At 43.7% G+C, this 24260-nt stretch overlaps 1 protein-coding gene across 4 annotated transcripts in view; it reads left to right on the top strand.

Annotated features, from left to right (window-relative positions):
- Positions 1-24260, top strand: part of HHAT (hedgehog acyltransferase) — a 360097-nt gene that overhangs the window by 250179 nt on the left and 85658 nt on the right. For all 4 annotated transcript variants that reach the window (XM_059412956.1, XM_059412955.1, XM_059412953.1 and 1 more), the window contains exon 10: positions 23111-23312. In XM_059412956.1, coding sequence (XP_059268939.1) covers positions 23111-23312 — 202 coding nt within the window. The remainder of the gene's footprint in view (positions 1-23110; positions 23313-24260) is intronic.

Raw genomic sequence — 24260 nt, 5'->3', positions numbered from 1 at the left:
ACACTCACCTGAGAAGATTTCCTTTTGCCTCTTCCTCCTGCCCCCCCACCCTGATACCAGAGGTAAAGCACACATAAGGGAAGGAGAGATATTTGTCTATAGACTTTTTGGTCTTTCTCTCCAACCTGGTAGAACACACAACAGTTCCTGCCTGTGCTGGGGGCCGGGATGAGGGTGGTGTGCAGGAAGGAGAAGAGTTTGAATCCATGCGTGGGACTGGAGTCTTGGGGCAAAGGGCTGGATAAGTCCTGGAATTGGGCTGAGATCCTGCTAAGGGCATGGCCACCCAAGTTTGGAGGAGTGTATGGGAGGTAGAGATGCCATAGACTAGTTGGGCAGTTGGGGAAATGTTGGAAGAGGTGGTCATTAAATCACTGTCAAAAGCAAGAAATCTCTGGTTTTCAGTTTCAGAGGAGAGTTTGCACAATTTCAAACCAGCCAGTCTTTCACATGCTATCCCTCATAACTGTTAGATAACAAGATTGAGTAGTGATCAAGCATGCAGGTTGAAACCTTGAGGGACTAACCAACGAACCAACTGATCTAATGGCTCGAGCCTCATGTGTTGGTTGACATACACTCGGGGACAGAAATGCTGCCCATCAGGTCCCCTTGGAAGCCAGCGGTGAGTTCTGTACTGGTGACCTCATTAGTATGCATGCGTGTGGACTCTCAATCCAATAAGGGCTCGGAAGTGTCATTAAACCTGGCAAGGAAAAGAGGGCCAGCTGAGCCTGATTAGTATTGATTGGAATTTCTTGCCACCAATAAATATGCTTATTAATGTTGATGTTTAGAGTCCTGTTTTCATAAGAGCAGCCATCTTTGTTCTTTTCTTCCCCTTGATTTTTTACTTGTTTGTTTTCAGTGACAGTTTTCATTTGAAGAAACATTGTGTGAAAAATCAGAACTGTAGTCTGCAGAGGGCGGGTTTTACTCTGCTCTCTTGTTGCTCTTCCTTTTCCCCAACCCTCTTTGTCGCAGCTTCTCTCTACCCTGTGGTGGTTGAAGGGGGGTTGGGAGGTGAGGGTGGTGTCACAGTCCCACCAGCCCCCTCCAGTGCTGTTTCATGTTTCCTGATGTGCAGAAAATTTCCTCTTAAAATGGTATCTTTCTTCAGGTTTTCTTAAAACAAAGAGGCAAAACCCCAAAACCTTCTATAATTTGACTCCACCCTTGTTGAAATGTCAGTTCCTACTGGGGCAAGCGCTGTGTTTCTTTTGCTGGTCACTAGATGCCCTCACTGTGTTCGGTCCCAGGTGCATGATTACATACGAGCAGACACACCCATCCTGTTCCCCACTACTCCTTGCTGCTCACCGAGCACTGGGGGCTGCTCTCCCTGCCATCAGGCCAGCACGGCATCACAGTCTTGCACCCACATGTCCTTTCCTTCCACTGATGCACACGTATGAATGTCATCTTGATGACCCAGAAGCAGTCTGAAGCCTGACATCAACAGCCCTGCTCTTTTTTTTTTTTAACTTTTAATTTTTTATTTTTTATAATCATATATTTTTAGTCCCCAGGGGTACAGGTCTGTGAATCACCAGGTTTACACACTTCACAGCACTCACCAAAGCACATACCCTCCCCAATGTCCATAATCCCACCCCCTTCTCCCAAATCCCCTCCCCCCAGCAACCCTCAGTTTGTTTTGTGAGATTAAGAGTCACTTATGGTTGAACCAGAAAAGACCTCAAATAGCCAAAGGGATATTGAAAAAGAAAGCCAACGTTGGTGGCATCACAATTCCGGACTTCAAGCTCTATTACAAAGCTGTCATCATCAAGACAGGATGGTACTGGCACAAAAACAGACACATAGATCAGTGGAACAGAATAGAGAGCCCAGAAATAGACCCTCAACTCTATGGTCAACTAATCTTTGACAAAGCAGGAAAGAATGTCCAATGGAAAAAAGACAGCCTCTTCAATAAATGGTGCTGGGAAAATTGAACAGCCCTGCTCTCTTGCCACATTTGATTGATTGTAGTTTGGTAGATGATGTTATTTAGCTCTTTGAGTTGGAGACTGGTACTGATGAGATGAAGATTATGGAATTCAACCTCATATAATTTTCCCCAAATGACAATTCATTGACCACCGATTTATCCCTCACCTGACCAGCCACTCACAAAAGGGTATGACTTGTTCTGGGAAAGAAAGTATGTCAAATTTAGTATAATTCAGTGCTACTGGCAAAGCACCTAAAAGCCAGTGACCTCCTGAAGGAGTTAGGCATTTTGTCCTTTTATGAAGAAGGGTGTAGTATTATGGCCATAGGGACATGGGATCCACGTATGCACGAGGCTTCCTATAGATGATGCTGGTTGTTGCCCATACTCAGTCCTTACTCCCGAGAGGCTAAAGGAGCTCGGAGAAGGGCCAGTGGGACCAAAGACTCATGGATGAGAAAGGGATCTCAGAGAGAGTGGCGATGTGTTGCTGGGATCAGCTTCTGAGTATATAGTTTATTTAAGGAATTACATGTATTGTGTTTGCAAGTGACAGTAGGTTGCTAGGTAAATGCACAGAAAGAAGATGTTTATTGTGTCAAGGACTGGTTTGTTACAGTAAATACCCTCACAGATGTCAGTTTCCTCAGATGACAGGTAAATCTCAGACTAGCCAACCTCTTCTCCCCACATTCCAACTCCACTGACCCCTGTTTCAGCACTGAAAAGTTGTAAGCTTCTCAGCCTGAAGGTCATAACCCAAGTGACTTTTCTGCGTGAATGTCTCCTGCCAGGGTAATTGATACCCAGGGCCAGTTATTTGTTGGCTACTGTCATGAAAGGAGTGGGCAAGGTTACTGGCTGATAATCTGCGAGGCCAGGAGTTTGTGGGTGGAACAGGTCAGATGGCACTGTCCACATGGGCATTTGGATTCAGTTTTTAGAGGGCCAGAAGAACAGTCTTCCTTCTTGGCCTTCAGTGTGTCTTGGGCAAATGGGTATACCTTATATGGACCTGGATCCCTAGGATCTGTTCTTTAGCTTAAGTGATGATAATGGTTGATTATACTTTGTATTTGGAGATAATACTATATTGCAGGTTACTTGGTAGCATAGATTTTTCTTCTTACTCAGGTTTGAATTTCTTATGGCATAAGGCCTTCTACTGAAAGGCATCCAACAAACGGTAGTTGGGTAAAAGCCAAGTGAATATAAATGTTATTCACAAAGCATAGTGGTCCTTATTATGGAAAGAATCAGGATAGTGGGAACTTTAATTGATGGTAGTAACTACTACCTGGCTGACCCTGTGTACCTGGAAATAAAGACTACAGTTGTCCTGAATGTCAGACACTTGTCCTGAAGGTCAGACACCTGGTACCAGCCAGGACTTGACTTTGGGTCTTACATATCTGTTTTTGTTGGCTTGAGTAGTTTTTGGTGTTTAGGGATTCTAGTGGGAGAACTGCTAGGGGGAAGGGACAGGAAAGGAGAAACTAACTTTCCAGTATTAGGAAATGGATTTGGTAACTTTCTTGCTGCTTTCCTGATCAGTTTTGAGGGTTCTTGGTTGAAAGGGCTTGCAAGTTTTAGAAAGTGGGGAAGGAAAACACTTTCATTTTCAAATGAGTAAACAATCTCTCCCCTTTCCTTCAAACCTCCAAAATAGCTCTAGAGGAAAGAAGCTGTTTATTCCGTTAGAATTTTGTCAGTTATTCTAGTGGCCAAGTATCCATAGACCGGGGGGGGGGGGCAGTGTCAGATGGCTGGTATGTGGTCTGATGAGGCATCCTTGAGAAAGGTGCCCGAAGAAATTGAAATGGAAAGATTGGGACTTTCTTGGGGTCAAGGATGTTGCAAGGATGAGAAGTTATATATAAGAAGTCTTGTTCTGGAAGTAGTCAGGAAACTGCATTTCCAAAGTTTCTATTTTATAATGATGTCATGTAGTAGCTCACAGGATAAGATGACGTCTGACTTGCAGAATATTCTTTAGTCAGTTCATCCTTAGTCACTAATGGAAATTTGCTGTGTACTTGGCACTCTAATGGATGTCATAGGGAATAAAGACTTACAAGCCTTGCTTTGTATACCCAAGAACTTTATCTCCTAGCTCAGGATATAGATCAACATACAGAAACAAGTAGTGAGTACACCATGCTGTCTATGGTGGGATTCTAAATTATGTGTTCTGACTCTAGCCCTTTATCTTGCTCTATTTTTTTCACAGAAATTATTGACAAAAGTACATCACCTATTCATTTGTTTACTTGTTTAATTTTCCTCCAGTAGAATGCTCCATGAGAGCAGAGACCTTGTCTGTTGTGTTTACAACGGAAAATAAATAATTTAGTCTCTGCTTGGCCCATATTAGGTGCTTGGCAAAAACCTGTTGAATCATTGGAGTAGATTCTAAGTGCTAGAAGAGAGGTTTGCCAGAAGAGGTTGGAAGTCAAGTCTTGGTCAGGTTCTGGTGAAAATTCTCTTCTGTTTGCAGACGGCCGACTGCTATTGTATCCTCACATGGTGGAAGAAGCAAAAGCGCTCTTTGGGGTTTCTCTCACAAAGGCACTAATCTCATTTACAAAGGCTCCACCCTCAGGACCTGGTTATGTCCCAGAGGCCCCGCCTCCTAATGCCCTCTCCCTGGAGGCTGGGATTCAGTGGATTAGTCTACCAGAGACACAGTGTAGGCCACTTCGGAAGTTAGTGGTTACTGAGGGCCAGGTTATCTTCAGAGTTCTTTTGTATACCTTTTCTCAGAGAAAGAGCTGAGAGATAGGATGATAGCGGCCGCCTCCTTTCCTTTTTTCAGATAGAATGCTTTGCCACATCCCAGTGTCTAGCTGAGGTTTAGGCTAAGTTCTGTGGGGCCGTGTAAATTCTTTCCTGGCCTGTGCATTCCTGGACCTTTTTTAATGGCCTCCAGGCAAGATTGTGGGCTACTTTTTGCGGCAGATAGAGGGGCGTTTGGTTTAATCATGGAGTTGGTAGGACTTGAAGAACTCTCTCTGTCTTTTTTTTTTTTTTTTTAAGATTTTATTTATTTGACAGAGAGAGATCACAAGTAGGCAGAGAGGCAGGCAGAGAGAGAGAGAGATGAGGAAGCAGGCTCCCTGCTGAGCAGAGAGCCCGATGCGGGACTCGATCCCAGGACCCTGAGATCATGACCTGAGCCGAAGGTAGCAGCTTAACCCACTGAGCCACCCAGGTGCCTTCTGTCTTTTTTTAAAATTAATATATTGTGTTATTTGCCCCAGGGGTACAGGTCTGTGAGTCATCAGTCTTACACAATTCACAGCACTCACCATAGCACATACCCTCTCCAATGTCTATCACCCAGCCACCTTATCCTTCCCCCATTCCCTCCAGCAATCCTCAGTTTGTTTCCTGAGATTAAGAGTCTCTTATGGTTTGTCTCCCATTCTGGTTTCATCTTGTTTCCTTTTTCCCTCCCTTCCTCTGTGATGCTCTGTCTTGTTTCTCAAATTCCTCATATCAGGGAGATCGTATGATAATTGTCTTTCTCTGATTGACTTATTTTACTTAGCATAGTACCCTCTAGTTCCATCCACGGAAAACTAAGAACTCTTAGAAAAAATAAACCTGTTCATAATTTTAAAATATGAGCAAGGCACTTAACCATTCTGTACCTCATTGCATGCATTTTGTATGAATCAGTATAAATGCATAAATAAGTCTAGGTGAAGAAGTTGAGCTAAGAGTTGGCATGATTTGGTGACAAGATGCCAGTTTCAGAGACAGATCTGAGTCTAAAAGTCACTTTTCTCATCTGGAAAATTGGGAGTTTTTAACTTACCTCCTACGCTTAAATATGGCAGGTGCCCAGCCAAGTGGCTGCATGTAGAAGGTACTGGATAAATGTTAATTCAAATCCCTTTTGGTGCTACTTACACTGTCTTATACTGCTGTCATTTTCCATGTTTGTTTTGTCTGCCCACCAGATTATAAACTTACTGAGAGCAGGGGTTTTATCTCTATCATCTTTATATTCGTCATCATGCCCAGTACAACACCTGATGAGTACCAGCCATTTCATAAAATCCTTAATGAAGCTTCATTTAGAGCTGGTGAAACAGGAGCTGCCCAGTGGCATGAAATTTCACAAAGACAACACAGAAGTGTGTGAATCCCCAGCACTTAGCCCATAGTGGGTGCCCATAGTGGGAACCAAAATAATAAATGAATGAATGAATGAAAATGACAGAGATTTAAAGAATATGACATAAACTTCATCATATTATATCAACCACTACAGAGCACTGGCATCACAAGGACTAATGAAGCCTTAATTATAGGATTACAATTCACAAATACTATGCAATAAATGAGTTCAGTTTTAGGTAGCTATTGAACACTTAGGAGATAGGGAATATACTGATATTTCTAGAACTCTCTCTAGTGTAAAATATATTAGTTGTATAAATCATACAAACATGAATTAGAGAAGATACTTAATAATGTGTGTTTTTCTTATCTGAATTGTTGACATTGGGGCCTCCCAGTCACCCAGTCTATTAAGGAATGAGATGCCCCTAAAGAAAAGAATGCTTTGTAGAAGTTCTTTTTAATCCTGGTATCAAGGGGCAGGAGGTGGGGGTAGGTGAGGAATTTGAAGTTGCTGTGGATGTGAGGAATTAATAGAGGAGCAGGAGCTCTTGCTGTCTCTTTACACGATCACTTCTAAACGTGTTATCATTGTCACAGCTGACACTCAATAGAGTGCTTGCTGTATGCCAAGCATTGTTCAAAGCTCTTTCCCTTCAATATCTCAGTTAATCTTTCCATCTCTATGGGTTTTATACTCTACCAATTAGGGACCTGAGGCTCAGAGAGCATAAACTGTCTGCCACAGCCTCACAACTAGTAAGTAAAAGTAGGATTAGAGCCCTTGAGGGAGCCCAGGGTCTGTTATAACCACGAGGCTCTAATGCCTCTCCTTATCTTAGTGCCCTGGATCAGGTGGTTCTGTCTGTGGCAAGCACCCAGAGGAATACAGAAGTGTATTGGGCATGTGGGGTTATGGATTCAAGTAACATACTAGGTCTCAGCCCTGTAGCATTCCCGTAGAGTCAATGAAGCAACTGAAAACTTGAACAGTTATAAAAACTGTAAGAGTTTAAGAATAGCAGAAAAGATGGCTTTAGAGGTCAGGGCGATCATTTGGGTTTGGCAGATTAATGATGTTAATCTGGAAAGGGGCTGAAAGGCAATATTGGGGTGGGGAGAGTGGAAGGCAGTGTATGAAGTGGTGGGTGGGAAGCATGGTGGGGAGGGTTCTTCAACTCTGCAGCAGGGTGAAAGCCAGGGAGAGGGGCTGCAGGGTCACCTCTCAAGGGTTCCCATGCGCAGTGCTTATGGGAGACTGATTTCGAGGAGGGGGTAGTGAGGAGGTCCTCCCACCCATTCAGTGCCGCATTTCAGTGATTGCAGGACACATCCAGCTCTCAGCAGAGGTGTGAAGGAGGGAGTTTCGTCTCGATGCTTCTCTATCATTTTTCCTTCATCCTTTTTTTCCTTCTATTCCTTGCCTTCATACCGATCTTCACCTGTGCAGTCATTTCCCCAACAGTACTCCTTGCTGGAGCTCTTCCTCCCCTTCCTCTTGCCTTCTGATTAGTGTAGCAGACATGCCTTGAGCGCCTTGTGTATACTAGCATCACTGTTTACTTGTTCTGTGTGTGGCTGACTTGCCAGCTAATGTGGTAGGTGAGCCACACTCCAGTAATTGCTTTGTTAATGAGCTGATACAGACTCCTGGGGTGAACACAGAGAGGTCTGGGGAGAGAGGCCTGAGAAGTTGCTGATGTGTTTAAAACTAGCCAGAGGATGAAAAGAGGGTGGAGACTGAGAAATGATGGCTCTCGAGGTAAAAGGAAAATGAAGAGTGGTTTCCCTAGAGCCAACGGAGGAAAAACTGTGGAAACAGACGGTGGAGATATGGAAGTATGCTCATGAACAGGTGAACAGAGCAGTTTCCTAAAGTGGTCCATATGTGATCCTATTCTTATGAGAAGTATGTATCTATGTGTATTTATAGAAAAATGTCACAGAGGATATTTTTTAAAAAGGTCATTGGTAGTTGTTATTTTTGGATTTTTTAAATATATCTATTCCTAAAACTTGTATAATGAATTTAAGTTGTACTATAATGGTAAGACATGGAAGGTGCGGTCCATACAGAATGTGACAGACGTCTTCATGTAAGAGAATGATGTAAATATATCCCTCGACTTCGACAATCTAGAGGGTGTTAATGACCTTGACAGAAGTTCTTTAAATGGAACAGGGAAGAACAGGAGTCAGACTGTGACAGGGTAGGGAGTGGGTAGGGAGGGAAGGACTTAGAGGCCGGGCATTGACTGTTCTTTCAAGGGTCTTGAAGGACTTGGCCAGGAAGAGAAGAAGTTAGGATCGAAGCTGATGATGTAAAGGATGAAGTTAGGATCGAAGCTGATTCCAGCCCATAAAGTGGGAGGGGCTGGAATATGTCTTTATGCTAAGGAGAGAACCAGTTAAGATAAGCTGGAAGAGGGTGCAGGACGAGAGGGAGATAACTGATGGAGGGTGGTCCTTTAGGAGACTGAAGGGGAGAGAATCAAAGGGGAGAGTTAGTTTTGTCATGGGAAGGTGGTCCCTTACACTATGGGAACACAGATGAATGAGTGGGTAGGTGCCAGTGGAGATAAAGATGTATGTGGTTAGAAAAGAAGTTGAAGACACTCTTATAGAATGGTCTTGACTTTCTCAGAGAATCAGCAGGTATAAGCTTTGGTCTTATATAATGTTGCCCCCAAAATAAATGTCCCTACGGATTTTGTCAGTGTAATAAGTTGGATGTAAGCTCTGTGAGGGCAGCCTTACATGGGACATTCCCATGTGTCTTCAGTACTTAGCATAATACCTGGCACATAGTGGAGGCTTAGAAAATATTTGTCATTTATACTACTCTATGATTAGAAAAATAATTGGTATTTCCAGTCTGTTCTTCATTATTCATGCATTCCTCTTTTTTTTAGCTTTTTAAAAAATTTTATTTTAATTTTTTTTTTTTATTCTTAAACATTATTTATTTATTTATTTGACAGAGATCACAAGTAGGCAGAGAGGCAGGTAGAGAGGGTGGGGAAAGCAGGCTCCTCACTGAGCAGAGAGCCCGATGCGGGGCTTGATCCCAGGACTCTAAGATCATGACCTGAGCCGAAGGCAGAGGCTTTAACCCACTGAGCCACCCATGCCCCCCAGTTTTTTTTTTTTTTGAAGATATTCATGCATTTATTTGAGAGAGTGTGTGCGCACATGAACAGAGGCAGAGGAAGAGGAAGAAGCAGACTCCCCACTGAGCAGGGAGCCTGACATGGGTCTCAAACCTAGGACCCTGAGATGGTGACCTGAGCCAAAGACAGATGCTTAACTGACTGAACCACACAGGTGCCCTATTCATGTCATTCTTTAAGTGGTTCAGTCTACTTTAGGCACCATAATCCCAGAGGAACCCAGACAGATGAGGAACTATCTAGAAAAGGGGGCACTACGACAGGAGATTTGAAACCAGATACACAAGAATGTATAAAGAAACAGAGGGTATGTCACCTGCACAATTAAGATTTTGGAGCTAGAGGAGGACTTTCAACAGATAGTTGACAGGCTGCTTGCTGGTTGAAGACCTGCTACATTTGTTCCATGTTTCTTCAGAAAGGAGAACCAGGACTAATTGGTAAAAGTACAGAGAAGCATTGTCTCTTCAGTCTAAGTTGTCTTTAAAAAAAGAAAAAAGAAAAAAGGTGAAAAATACTTTTTCAAGAAATGGAGAACTCTTAGCCCCTGCAAGTGTTGATGGTTTGGCTGGACGACTTTTGGTTGTGGGTCTAGTACAGGGGATTTATACACAAGATGGCCTCCAAGATCCTTTCTTCTTCCTTCTGAACTTTGAGGTGATATAATAAGTTTCCTCTGGGTTTACTTAAGTGGAAAAGCACTGGATTATTTTGTCATCTTGTAGTGAATTTGGGCACTCTGTAATCTAGAGCTATTATGCTTTGCTGCTGTATGGATAATTTAGGTTCACAAAAATGACTCTGAGGCACTAAAAATGCTGAAGTACCATCTAAATGAAGTGAAATCGTGTCTAAAGCACTGAGCATGGTGAGTGACACCTACTAGGGACTCAATAGACATTTTTGAAAGCTAAAAAATACTGGATTAAATATTAACTGTCTTTTTAATGTTAAGCATATAAGTTATCTTGCCTAACATCCATAGTTATCTTGGAAAATCCACTTGATTTAGTGAAAAAGCATGCATTTTGGAATCAGACCTCAATCTCCATCTCCCCTCCACCATTAGCTTTGTTTGTAGCCTTTTCTGCCTTTAAAAAGCTCAGACTGAAGGAAAAAAGCTTCCTTGTAATGGTCATTGGTTGGTCCAGGCTCTGCTCTCTGGTGCAGCGTGGAAGAAGTCTGTCTGCTCTTTGATTGGGAAAGTAATTTGGAGTGGGGGGATGGGGGAGTTCCCAAGGTAGTTTTGAAAATTGAATTAACACCTACAAAATGTTTAGCATAGTGCCTGGCTTAAGTGAGCAGTCTGGTTTTTTCTCTCCTCTTCATTTAGCAAAATATTTAACTCAATGGAAATTATTTCCCTGATTATTATAGATAATAGTATCCCTAGTATACTATGTTCCATATACTGTTAGTAGAATCATCATTTTTTTAACGTGAATTTTCAGTTCCTTTTCATTCCTTTTTTATTTGATCATCATATGCAATCCTATAAGGTGAACTGGACATAGATTATAAACGTATCTCCAAGAGGGAGGCTCTCTGGTCCTGCCAGGGTCACAGCTGTTCAGGGTGATGGAGCTAGAGGCAGAGCCCGGCACATACCCAGGGCCCTGCCTGTTGAGCCAGGCACATTCCTGGAGCAGCAGCAACATCCAGCGAGGTGCGATGTCTAAATACCCTTGGTTCCCAGGGAACTCGTTAAGAAAATATCATTTTATTTTGTGTCTCATGTGCCCACATGTCCCCTTGTAGACTACCATTTGATTACATTTAAAAAATCATCAACTCCTAAGGGTATTTTTCCTCAAAGATTTGAGCTGGCAATGATAACTATTCTCCTCTGACACTGGCTTTGGTGACATTTTACCTTGAGAACTGCGTGCTGCACTGGGAAGTATTTGAGCTCACCCAGAGCTGTGGGGGCGGGGGTGGCTTAGTCCTTTGTGGGGTCTGTGCTGTGAGGTATCTCACTCCTGAGGGGACTTGGATGAGGGTTCCTCCAGAGAGCTACATGGCCCCCTGGGGCTCAGCAGAGACCCTGATGCAAGTTCCCCGCCAAGAGCGGTGTTCAGCACATGGCACTGCAGTGTGGTCCCTGCGACCAAGAGGTTTCTAGAGAGCTCAGGAGATGCTGGGGAGAACACCGAAGGTTCTGCAGCTGTGCCAGAGGCAGCTGCTGGTCTGAGGACAAGAAGCGGCCACAGACAGTCTCAGCTAGGGCTGGGTGTTGGCGGGAGGAGCAGAAGGGTCCTCGGGCTGGGGAGACCATTTAGCCAATGTCAGTTGGGAGTCCCTTTGACATCCAGTGTGGTGTTGAGATTTCCATCCTTCCAGCAAACTCCTCACTGAAGAGCTGGAACATGGAGAGCTGATGGGACTGAGAATCGCAGGACTGAGACTCCCAGTGGAGGTCACTAAGGCAGAGCCCTCCAATCCAGCCTAAAGTCTCAGAGGTCTTGTCATGACTGGGATGCAGCAGGAAAGTGTGGAAGATGTGACGACAACCAGACGGGCTTGGAATACTGACCCTGCAGTTGAACTCAAGAATAGATTGGTTGCCCCCTACCTCTTACCCACTCTAGTGTCCCTTGCATGGTTCTTGGCTTCTGACTCCCTGAGAAGAGTTGATGTTTAAAGCTCACAGCTTGCATCTTAGCACCTTCATGCTCAACAGAATAGGCAGCAATGCCTCTCTCCTGCCCGTTCCAGAAACTCCTTCTAGAAGAAGGGGGAATGTTCTGGAAGCAGGTTCCCTGTCTCCTAGCCATGACCATGGAATGGAAAAAGGGTGTGTCAGTTGAGCTCTCAAAATAAACTTCATCAGTGCTACCTAGGTGGAGATAGTAAACTCAGTCAGCTACTTTCTGCCCTACACCTTGTATTTGAACCCATGACCCAGATTGATCACATTTCTTCCATGCCTTTTCCTTTCTCATTAGGAAGGGTGATGGTGTTGGAAGCCTGGGCCTGCTGCACTGGTTACTGGGCCTTAGACTTGTATTAGTGGATGTACCCCAGGCAGATGAGATGTCATAAGCAGGTAGGAGCTCTGAGGAGATGCTGTTGCTCTTTGGCCCCCATGAAATGGCTCCTCTTGGGGGCTGCCCTTGTCTGCGGTTTCACTGGCCATAGTCTTGGATGTCAGGACCGTGATGTGGGAGGGAAGATCTGGGAATAACACTTCCTTTATTTGAACCCCAGCTGCCTCTCTGCTTATCTAGATGCAGGACCTCATTTGTCACTGCAGCCCCATTAGGCACTCGTAGCTGGGGACCACTATGTTACTCCCCATTCTCTCTGCCCACCTTTCTCAGGAGTAAGGTAAAAGTCAAGCACAGTACCCTCCAGCTCATAAAACTTCCTTCCTCATCTCGACCACACTTGAGAAGGTGCCCAAGGAGAAAGTAAAATGCCATTCTTATGGCCCACTTCTATCCCCAGCCCTGGGGAAAGGATGCTTTCCAACACGGATTACCATGTTAATATCCAGTTCCACGTCTTATGTCTGTGGATTTCTCATGATTTTACTGCATGAATGGTGGCATTTTTAATCTACAGAAGACTCTGCCTTTTGTGGTACACATTGAATGTCATTCTTAGACTGTCTCTGTAAAATGCCAGCTCTTAAAATATTAATCTCTAATGTGCACTCAAGGGTTCATTCAGTTACCGTGGGATCTTTCGAATAAGCAGTGTCATCTGGGCAGCCTCTCACTGCATTAAGGGGAAAATACTTATTGGGGCATTGTTTTCCAGGCATGAGATGATGCTCTTGTTTTGTTTCCGTAAATGTTGCGCTAGCATGGTTGTGTTGGATGGCATTGCAGATTTATTGCCATTCACGCCCAGACCCAAGCATTGTCAGTTTTTCCTTCCAGAGCCAGGCCTTAAAAGGTATCATGCCTGATAGGGATTATGGATCATAATTATGACAAATGAGAGGTGGTCGAAACAGTGCTGTCAGAGCTGATTTGTCAGAGTGTTGACTTCAGTCCAGAGGGGAGTAGCCTCATTATTACTACCAGCAGCCATTTTGCTTTGATTATTTTCTGAAAATCATTCGGTGCCTGAGACTTTTATTTTTCTTCTTCCTGAAAACAGTCTTGAATAGCCTTGTGTTTAAAATGGTGCCTGTATCATATCTGCTGGCATTTTTTCTCCCACTTTTCGCCCTTTCTGGGCATTGAACCCCATCTATGGCCACCCCAAATGAGCATTTTTACTACCAATCAGTTGTTACTCTTTAAGGAGGTCCAGAATATAAATGTCTGAATTGGCAAAGCAGATAAATTGGTGGATGGAAATTTGCTACCAAGAAAAGATTCAACACGTTGAGTCAGGATTCCCTGCAGGCTTCCTTCAGATAACCCTTTCCTCATGCATTTCATATTAATTCATGAGTTAGCTTTATGGCAACAGGGAGGTGGAGAAATGGGGAACTCAGAAGCATAAGCTCATAATTCAGGTACTCCATGTCTTGAAAATCCATTAGAAAAGACAGATTGTCTCTGTTTTAGCAGAAACCAGTAGCAAAACGCATGCCATTGTGAATGATCATTCTAGAACATTCATGTTCCAAGCCAGAGACGTCACCCCTAGTTCTCCCTTAGCCCTTGATCTCTTCTTAGTTGTAAACCAAGGCCCAGAGAAGGAACCAGCATTCTGAAGTCCATGACTGTGACTTACCCATCCAGACTTCCACCCATCTCTCTGCTCTAAGGTGGTGTGTGTGTATGTGTGTGTTCATTCATTAATCCATGTCCAGCAATGGTCTTGACCCTTCAGCTCAGTTCTAGTCTTAGAGCCAAAACACACACTGGACTTGGAAGTGACATTCATGGCAGAGTAAGAGATATTGTCCAAAAGTTGAAGGGTTAAAGCCACACTCCTGTTGGCCTCAAGAACACAGGCACCTAACACTGATGGTCATGTCCATGATTTTATTTGAAGCTTTTAAAGTTAATATTTTAAATTTTAAACCTCCCAACTTAGGTATTTTAATTTTAAAAACATTTAACACATTGGGGCACCTAGGTGGCTCAGTTGGTTACATGTCCAGCTCCTGGTTGTGACTCAAGGTTGTGAGATCAAGGCTGGCATTGAGCTCCACGGTCAGCATGGAGTCTGCTTGAGTTTCTTTCTCCCTCTCCCTCTGCTCTGCACTCTAAATAAATAAATCTTTAAAAAAACATTTCACACTGAAGTTTTGCTTTTTGGTTAACTCTCCCTTTTCTTTTGGCAGTTTCCTGGGGAAGTTGGAGTTGGCACATGTTCCACCTCTCAGTCCTGCCAGCTATCCCCTGGCTCAGGACGTCTCCTGTTGGTATCTGTGATTTAGTCTGACTTTGTAAATGTAACTCTGCAAAACCCGTAGCACCTGAGAGAACAATGTAGTGGCAGATGTGAATGATGACATTTACTTATGAAGCCATATGTTCTAACTGGACAATCATCTTTTGTTTAGAGAGAGTGACAGTCAAAGAAAGAAGAGGAAGGAATCAGGGAATTGAGGAGGATGAGGGAAAGAAGGAAATTGGTCAGGATTTACTGAACATCCCCTGAATTCAGAGGCTAAGGTAAACTCTGGGGGAAATAAGGAAAGCGTAACATTTCCCTGTTCCATGTCTTGGTTGTGAGGTGGGGAATTGTACCTGCCCACGGACCTGATGAAGTCACTCAGAAATGCTAGAAAGCAGAACAGGGACAAGTCTGAGGAAATTAGGCACAGTGAATACATGTATTCTGAAGAGAGGAAGAATCAAAGCACCACCAGCATTCTGTGAGACTGGCAGGGGAAATTTTCCTTGAATGTTGAACTCAATTTGAAAAATCAGATGGTGGCAGTGATGGCCAGGGGTCTTCCATGGTGAGGGGGATGGGTCCAGACTTGTGTAAAATGCAGTTCACTGACTAGAGTGGAAAACCCATTTTGCAGACTCAGAAGATGGAGTTGGTTGCATAGGAGGGAGGCAGTTGGAAAATGACTTTGAAAAGCCAGGTAGATAGGTTTTAATTTAGGATATACTGCCATGGGAATTCATTGTATGTAGGACCCCCTGAGGGTAAGGACTTGGCTACCATTGTCAGACTAGATGCTTCCCGAGGACACAGAAGTTGCCTTGTCCCTTCCTTAGCTGTTAATTTTTGTTTTGGTCTGCATGACCAACCCACTGGACTTTATGTGTGAGATACTATATTACTGTGGGAACACAGACGATATATCCATCAGGGCTGTGGGCCCTGCCTCTGTGGGGCCCTAGCACATATGTCTCACAATCATTACACCGTAAACCCAGATGGAGATTGAAATGCCTCAGCTCTCGGGTAGGCATTTCTTTATGCACTTGTCTTCAGAACACTTTGTTCTAGAGACCCTTGAGGCATTGTACCAGCGCAGCAACTTTTGAGTTGAGTTGTACAAGTTCATTTTGAAGTGAATATTTCCCTAACAGTCATGATAAATAAATAAGAAGGTTAGACCAGCAGGATGGCACTGGATAGGATGTGGGTAAGAGGCAGAAATCGAAAGGGAGCATAGGAGAGAAACAGTACAGTTGCTTAAGAGAGGAGTTGTGTGCCTGGGAGTGCCGTAATTTCGACCCGGGACTTGGGATCTGCCGATGAAGCAAAGGCTGGGAAATGTGTTAGGAGCAGAAGAGGATGGTGTCTTTCCCCTTAACCCTTTCCCTCTGACTGTGAGATGGGAAATCATACAGACCTACATCATGCAGACAGCTGGGTTTGCTCCTTCTCGTCTGACATTCCATACACCTCTCCTTTTTATCTGGTCTAGGGAAGTTTATAGATGCTTTTAGCATCCTCTTGGGAGGAAGGTGGGGAGACAGGCAGGCAGCCAGGAAATCTTGGTGGTTATTAAACTGAGGCTCAAGGACCTTTTTATTAGCGATTAGACTCCGCTCCGTGGCACTAAAGAGTATAAACTCCCGCTCTGTCTCCTCTGCTCAAATCTCTAAAGAATCTGTTTCATATTGTAAACACAATATGGGTTATTTATAACCCAAAATAGACACAGACCCCAGAGCAGAGGCTTCAGTGTGCTCCTAAGCCGAAGAAGGTTGAAACCCTGTGAAGGGAAGCAGTTGTGTACCCCCGTCTGTGGTTACCTCCGCCTGGGCCTTTCCTTCTCCCATGTGTGACCGGAAGTTACTTTGGAAGTATTGCGTGTTAAAGAGTTGTTTGTTTGTTTGTTTTTTAGTTCCAGTCTGTAGTCTGAGAGTTGTAGTGCTGCAGAGACTCTTGTATCACTGAGGATGGAACCTTCTGGAGCATTATCAGGCTGCTTTAAACTGGTTGAATGAGTAAACCTATAAAAGCACATTCTTGAGGCTCTGCCCACCCAGTAGTCCCCCATTATAAGGACAGGATTTGGTCAGATGGCTCTTGTATTCTCTAGGTATGAGGGAACCTGAGTGGAAGGCCAACAGTGATTGTAAGTGAGATGTTGGTGATGGACCAAGTTGTGGTTGGGGCTACTGTACCCTGACCCATCCACGTACCCTCTACAGGCCCCTCCACAGCCAGGATCAAATGTTTGGAGAACAGCTGGCCTCCATCTGGGCTTAGCCTAATCAACAGGTCCGCATGGGTGGGTGTTGAATCCATAGTAGACCCATGAACATTAAGCAGCTTGGTTCTGACGGTGGCTTATGTAAGGCTAATGGTTTTAAGTAAAGAACATCTCTGAGCAAGCAGTTCAGAGCTTTGGTGCCATCAAATGCTTATGGAAGATACAGGAATGGTATCTGATCATTATGATAATCTGATATTATGATAATGGCATTTTGTCTTTTCTTGAATGCAAGTGTGGTGCTGCTGGCTCATTATTAGTAACATACCTCCTCCTGTTCGTATGGAGTGTTGACATCTCCACACTCCTTACACATATATTGTCTCCTCTGATCTTCATAGCAGCTCATACCCAAAGAGGGTTTCAGTGCTTCTAGCATAGGATCAGTGTACACACTTAAGCTGAGTAGGTGTAATTGATGAGCTCAAGGTTACAGAGGTTGGTAAGTGGCAGAGCAGAACCAAGATCACATCTCCAGGTCTTAAGCACTGCCCTCCTGCTTGCCCTAGGCTTTGCTGATGTTGTTACTTGAGGAAGGCTGGGCTGAGCCATTCATCTTCTATCAGCCTCTTCTATGGTGAGGAAGATAGAGGTTTCGGGGAGCTAGAGTCTGGGTTTCAGTCTGTGAAGTTAGAACGGAATCTTTCTCCAGGATAGATGTCACAGGCTTGAGTTTATCAGCACAGTACCTCAACCCACTCAGCTACAGACTTTGTGGAATGAAAAGATTAATTAAAAAAAAAATGTTGGCATCTAATTACATGAACCTGGAAGTTTAAATGTAGACTAAATATAGCCTGAGCTTAATCTCTATTTTATAAATTCCACAATGTTCTGTTGCCAAATAGGACATATCATTTTTAATAAGCAATTTTTCAGAGTTGCATACAAAACATACAGCCAGCATCTCTCAGTAAAAGAGCCGAGAATTAGCCCAGCTCAAAATGTGCCCTCTGCTTTGGACGTAGACCTCTTTAAGCCTTCTGTAGATGATAAAGTCTAGAGTTGTCCATTAACCAACTGCTGGTTTTTACTTATTAAAATTCCATTATGATCTGTACTAGACAGAGTGATTTCTTTACTGTGTGCATCTTCTTTTGAAAGCTTTTTATAAGCAGATCTGTAGCTTCCTTTGTGAGGTCTAAACACCAGCTGTTTGTCTACTACCCAAAGGATGGGGGTGGGCCTAGGTTGAGGGAGAGAGAACACAAATGTGGGCCAAGGTTAGAGCCAGGGTCAGTTCAGGGAGCTATTGCCTGTGACAGCTGGCCTTAGGAGAGCCTGGCCAGCTCTGCAAAGAACTCCTCCTAGGAGCTCCTCTTAGAGCCCAGGTGAAGCCAAGGTGAGGTCATCTCACCAACAATGTCTTGCCCTTCCCGCTACTAATGGCTCTTATCTTTACAAGCCTAGTACTTGTCATCTGTGAATTCTCCTGAGGTTAGGATAGGTTTAGTGGTTTGGAGCCACATGCTTTTGACCCTAATAGGAGAGGTAGGATTACAAAGTGTGGAGAGACTTCTACATCCTTCAAGTGTCTGTATTCTTTAGGAACAAGTGTCCTCTGAAGTTTCTCCCAGTAACCGGGGCAGGACCTTACAGTCTTCCCTTGGTTCCTGATTGCTTATAATAGGTCTGTGGCCATGGTGATAATTTATCACAACTTTAAAAGCTATTGGAGACTGTGAAAATTAGGTTGCTAGGTACATAAATACCGTTGACTAGGAACTATATAATAACACATGCATGCATCACACATCTAGTCCTTCCGTAAAGAAGTTTACAACTTAATTGAAATGACAGTATAATAGAGAAGACATTTTTTGGTGAATAACTGTTCAGTCAGTGGTACAGAGAGTAGGTGCTCTGGGTTAAACAGAAGAGTGGGCATATTCAAAAGAGACTTCTGGGAGGAGATAGAAAAGGGACAAAATTTTGTAGGCTGAACAGAAGTTGAAAAACCAGAGAGGTTGGAGGATGTGAACATGGTATGACCAAAGGCGTGGAGGTGTGAACTCCCCATTTGTTCAGGATTTCATGATTTACCAAGAGAACTAGTGGGAAATAAGGATAGAAAGAGATGGCAGAGCTGGAGTAGGATGGACCAGCCCTGCCAAGCACAAGGTAATTGAAGATTGGGACCCTGCAAGCCTACCTCACCTCCTTCTACCAGAGAGTAGAAACGAAGTCGTTCAGTATCCTCTGTCCCTCATCCTCTTACCTCAAGGGGGAGGGGGAATAGGGATTAGGCCTCAGCAAAGAGTTTAAAGATATGTCAAGCTGGGAAGCTGTTGTGTAGTCTTGGGAAAAGGGAGTGTTACAGTTTTCAGATTAATGCTTTTGCCACGTGGATTTTCACAACCCCTCTCCCCAACTATAGGACATATTCCTGAGTTGTTTCTCATAGTGTATCTGTGAAAGAGCCACATATTTTCTTCTCCCTTCATGTATACCTACTCAGCAACTCCCCCAAACCTGCACCCGACCATTGACTTTTTGCCCCCCACTTCTTTTTTTTTTTTTTAAAGATTTTATTTATTTATTTGACAGAAAGAGAGAGAGAGAGAGTAGGCAGAGCAGCAGGCAGAGAGAGAGGGGGAAGCAGGCTCCATGCTGATCAGAGAGCCTGATGTGGGGCTTGATCCCAGGACCCTAGGATCATGACCGAGCTGAAGGCAGAGGCTTAATCCACTGAGCCACCTAGACACCCCTACACCCCCCACTTCTTTGTAGTCAGATATCTGCAGGATGCCAGCTTGGTCACGATAGCACGTATCCACTTGTGGGACAGAAGGAAACTAGTTAGTCTGTTTAAAACGTGAACTTATACCCCTGGACTTTTGGCCCCAATGTTCCTTAGCCCAAATGCCTTTGTAAATAATAAAAGATCTTTCTCCCCAGCAAGATTCCTTTCCGACAAAGGACATCTCTTCAGTTAACAAAATGCTGGTGAATGTTTTTGTGGAGACTGCTTTGAAGATTTGGTTAAATAAGAGGAACATACCACCAAGAAATGTTTCTATTAACAACAACAACAAAAAAAGGCAAAATAGGACCTAGGCCTAGGGGTTCTGAAACCAGAACATTCTAGGTTCAGATTTCACCTCTTCTGTATAAAACAGGCCTAGTTACTAGTTCCTTGCTAGGTTGTTGTAATGATTAGAAATAGTGTACATAAAGCACCTAGCTCACGGACACTCCATAAAAGGTAGACGTTATTAATAACCTCTCCATTTTACAGAAGTTCCTCCTCCTGAGTTGGGGGTTTGCTATGTTGTGCTGGTTCCGTGAGGTGGTTTTAAATTAAGGCGGTGGCTGTGGATGGGTGCTAACTCCTTCAAGCAGCATTCTCTGCAAGCAGTGATCACATGAGGCCGCCTGGCAGGGGCAGGCCCTGTGCAGACTGAAGCTCACAGTCACTGACAGGAAAAATCTTTTTATTTTTTGCTTTGCGGGGAAGGCGGTGCTGAAAGCTTTCTTCCTTTGGGAAATCAATTTCACTGTGCAGAGGATCTCAGTGAGTGGGGTCATACTACTGCTTTCCTGTAAGAGAGACATTTCTGCTTTTATTAATCATGGAACTGACATGAGGTTGGTAGAATTTGTAAAAGAAAATAACTTGTTTACTCTCCTTTTTGACGCACCTCCTGTTTTCCAGAGGTTAAGAGTGAAGAAGGGATTTTTATCTTGCAGTCTGGAAGCCAGACCCTCCTCAGGTTTAAAATAAGCAGCCTCATGTCCTTGGAGACCTGCCGTATATGAATTTTAGGAATAAAAGAAATTCTTAGATTTTTGTTGGCTGTCATTTGGAAGGCAAAGTTACAAAGCCATAGTGCCAAGAGTCCCTAAAATAGCTGTGTGTGTAATTATGGGGCTAGACACTTCCTCATCACAAGCATGAGAACATGTCCTTCTTGGAGTTGAATCCAATATGAAGGACTGTTGGTGTGGATGGATGATGGGAGGATTTTATTCTCCACTGGGTTTCCTGATGTATAGAGGGCTGCTCACCTTAACATAGTGAGATACAGTAAGTAAGAGGTCAACATGAAATAGTTATCTTGGGAGAGAGGAGTATTGGTATTAATATTACCTCTTTTTACAAAATTATTGGTAGTTTCTGTCAATAGCAGCCATTCCTCATTCTTTTGAAATTGGTTTGAACACCTGTTTCCCCTCTTCTGCTGCCTCTATACATACACACATACACATATATGTATGCATACATACCTATCAGGCATGCATATATATATATATATATGCATGCAATATATGCTCATGTATATGCCTGCAAGCTTCTTACACACAGCATTGTAGGAAGTGAAGTGCAGATTCATGGAGTACCATGATGGGGCAGCAGCTCCCTCTGTGCAGGTAGGAGTCTAGAGCAATTGTGGCCCATTTTTCGCTCCTGCGGAGGAGTGTTCGCACCACTAACCAAGCCTCCTCTAGGGGGCAACAGAGCACCAACTAAAACTACTGTTACCCGGGGTTGTCAGGCTTTTCTGACGCATTGTCTAGCCCTTCTAGGTCCATGATATAGCACCCACCTTCTCCCCTTGTCCCAGCAAAATTCATCCTCTTGGCCTTGCCAGGCTATGGTCCATTTGCCTCCATTCAGTCCCTGCCCCACGCTCAAGCTCTCCTGGTCTACTTTATAGTGTATCATCTAGCTTAATGCTGGGCCATGTTTGCACCTTGTCCTTTTTGGCTGGATCAGTGTTCCAGGTCTCCAGGTTTCCCAGAGTGTCAGAACTGCCCTGGAGGCCTACATAAATGCTTGACGGCAGCTGGAGGATCCTGTAATCTGTAGTGAGCACTTGATACGTGTTTGGGAATACAGTTGTCAGAATGGTCTTGTTTTTGCACAAGAGAAGGCATTTTATTTGCTTCACTTATTTCTGAAATGGCTACTTTCTCACGTGCGCTTTGGTTTTACATTGGAGGGTATGATGTGGTTGTGGTGGAAAGCATGAACTTTGGGGCCATAGTTGCAGGATGGCTCCTCTCCTTCCTGGTTGTGTGCCTTGCTCAAGTTAACTTCCTAGCCTCCGTTTTCTAGCCTACAAAAATGGGCCTTTTTAAGATGTTCGTATAATTTTATCTAAACTGGAGCACATTTGAGAGTGAAGGAGTATATTTAAAAATACCTATCCTGTAGTTTTTTGAAATATTTATTGACTGAGAAGTGGTTTTCATTTTTATTTTTTTTTTGACTTCTCTGTAAAATTGTTCTATTCAAAAATGGTTTTCAAAATAAGATTTCCTACAAAATATTAAAATAATATGCAAATTATTATATTGTAAACTGACTGGCATACTGGAACAGCAGGTGTAAACCATGTGGTGCTTCAAAGAATCAAAGCACGTAATGTGTGTGAAGTGTGTAGTGCTGTGCCTGGGACACACTGTATATTCAGGAAAAGGAGATTTAATTTTCCTTCCTGGAAGAAGGTTGAACAAAAATGCACTCACCACAAATCAAAGATCTCTGGGTTTTTTTTTTTTTTTTAAAGGCTGCTTCCAGGAGGCTTTTCTCCTAGCTCTCTAGATTCTCCCAACCCAAGGTGTGAGTTTTGCCCAACCCTAGCTGGGAAATACCAATTAAAGTCCTGTTTCTGCGCAGTCTTAGAGCCGCCTCAGCGGTAGAGAGCAGACCCCGAGGATGCTATGCATTCTGGGTAATAATTTGGCTGACCTGTGAGCACAGAGCTCTTCCCTTCACTTGCAAAGTCACTACTCCTTCTGGGCAACTTGCCTGGGAAGCCTGAGCAACGGGTCTTGGCACCCCTGTTCTGCATCCAGCTCCTGCTACTTAGGATATTGATTGCAACAATTGTGCTTAAATATTGGGCTTACCATAAACATAATAGTTTGAGCTGTAAAATCTATACCTGTCTTGAAGGTTGGTGTCCCCATGTAATTGGAAGCTTAATTGCCCTTCTGTGATTAGGCTTCCAGGGAAGGGCACACCCCTTTTAGAAACTAAATTCACCACCCCTCAGCCTGTCTCTTGTAAGTGCTATTTTGCTCTGGTAATGAGAGCTCTTGAGCCTGTGTGTTCATTTAACCTCAAGCCCCTCAGAACAGGGGCTTGTGTTTTTGCCTGTTGCTGGTGTGTGGGAGAATGCAGGTAGTACTCTGTGGCTTCCTGGATTTCCACATGGTCGCTAGCAATGTGTGACAGGAGAATCAAGGGCAGAAGCAGGTGGTAGCGAAGAGACAGCCCACTGCATGGCTCCTAACCGCCTCTTCTTTCTCTAGGTATGTGTACATTCCAGTGGGCGGGTCCCAGCACGGCCTCCTGGGGACACTGTTCTCCACCGCAGTGACGTTTGCCTTTGTGAGCTTCTGGCATGGTGGCTATGACTATCTCTGGTGCTGGGCGGCCCTCAACTGGCTGGGAGTCACCGTGGAGAATGCAGTCCAGAGACTTGTACAGACCCCATATGTCCGGGACAGCGTGGTGAGCAGGTGGTTGGGGACAGCTGAGCCAGGTGGACTGGCCACGGGGGGAAGGGGGTCATCAGATTCACCCCAACATGGGCCATTCTTGCCAGATGGGTTCAAAGAGTATGTGCCCAGAGGTAGCAGGGTTTTGTTTGTTTGTTTGTTGTTTTCTGTTTTACATAAGTGTTTCAAAGCAATGCATGCCTATTGCACAAAAATAAGAAAATTCACATAAGAGGAAAAGAAAAATACCTCTTTAACAAAAACTGTTACAAATATTCTAACTTTTTCTTTATATATATGCACACATGTATAACGTTTAACACAAATGCTGTTATTCTAGAGACATGGATATATGAGGACCACCTTTCTATGTCACCAAATCCATTTCTAACAACCCTTTTGACGGCCATGTAGAACTCCATTATGTGGCTATGCCATCATTGATTTCGTCTCTGGCTCTTGGCAATTGTGTCATTCCAATTTTCTTTGCAGTTGTCAGTCAAAATGGAGATGAGTATCATAACCAGGATGAATTCTTATATGTAAAATTGCTAAGTAAAGGTTTTCCTCACCCCTTTCTGCCTTGCATACAGCTTCACTCTTCCTTAACTGCTCTACAGTCAAAGTGTACCAATTGACTTTCCTACCAACAATGTACAAGGATGCTCTTGCCAGTACTGAGTAGTGGTGGTGTTTTTAATCTTGGCTAATTTGATAGGTACTGTTACTGTAGCATAAAAAAACCCACACACACAGCTAAGTGCTTAAGACACATTCTGATTCCACAGGAAAATGATTTGGAAAATTAGGCATTTTATACACATAGGGTACACCAATGTTTTATCATGTAAAATTGATATGCAGTGTATTAGAATCTTGTAGGAAATTGTCAGTTCTTAATATGCAGCAGTATTCTGGTACCCCTGAAAAACGTGGCTAAGAAGAATATGCTGTCATCAGT

The sequence above is a fragment of the Mustela nigripes genome, chromosome 10, assembly GCF_022355385.1.
Source record: "Mustela nigripes isolate SB6536 chromosome 10, MUSNIG.SB6536, whole genome shotgun sequence".
Lineage (NCBI taxonomy): Eukaryota > Metazoa > Chordata > Mammalia > Carnivora > Mustelidae > Mustela > Mustela nigripes.
Note: the sequence above shows the minus strand (reverse complement) of the source record. Positions and strands in the feature narration are given on the sequence as shown.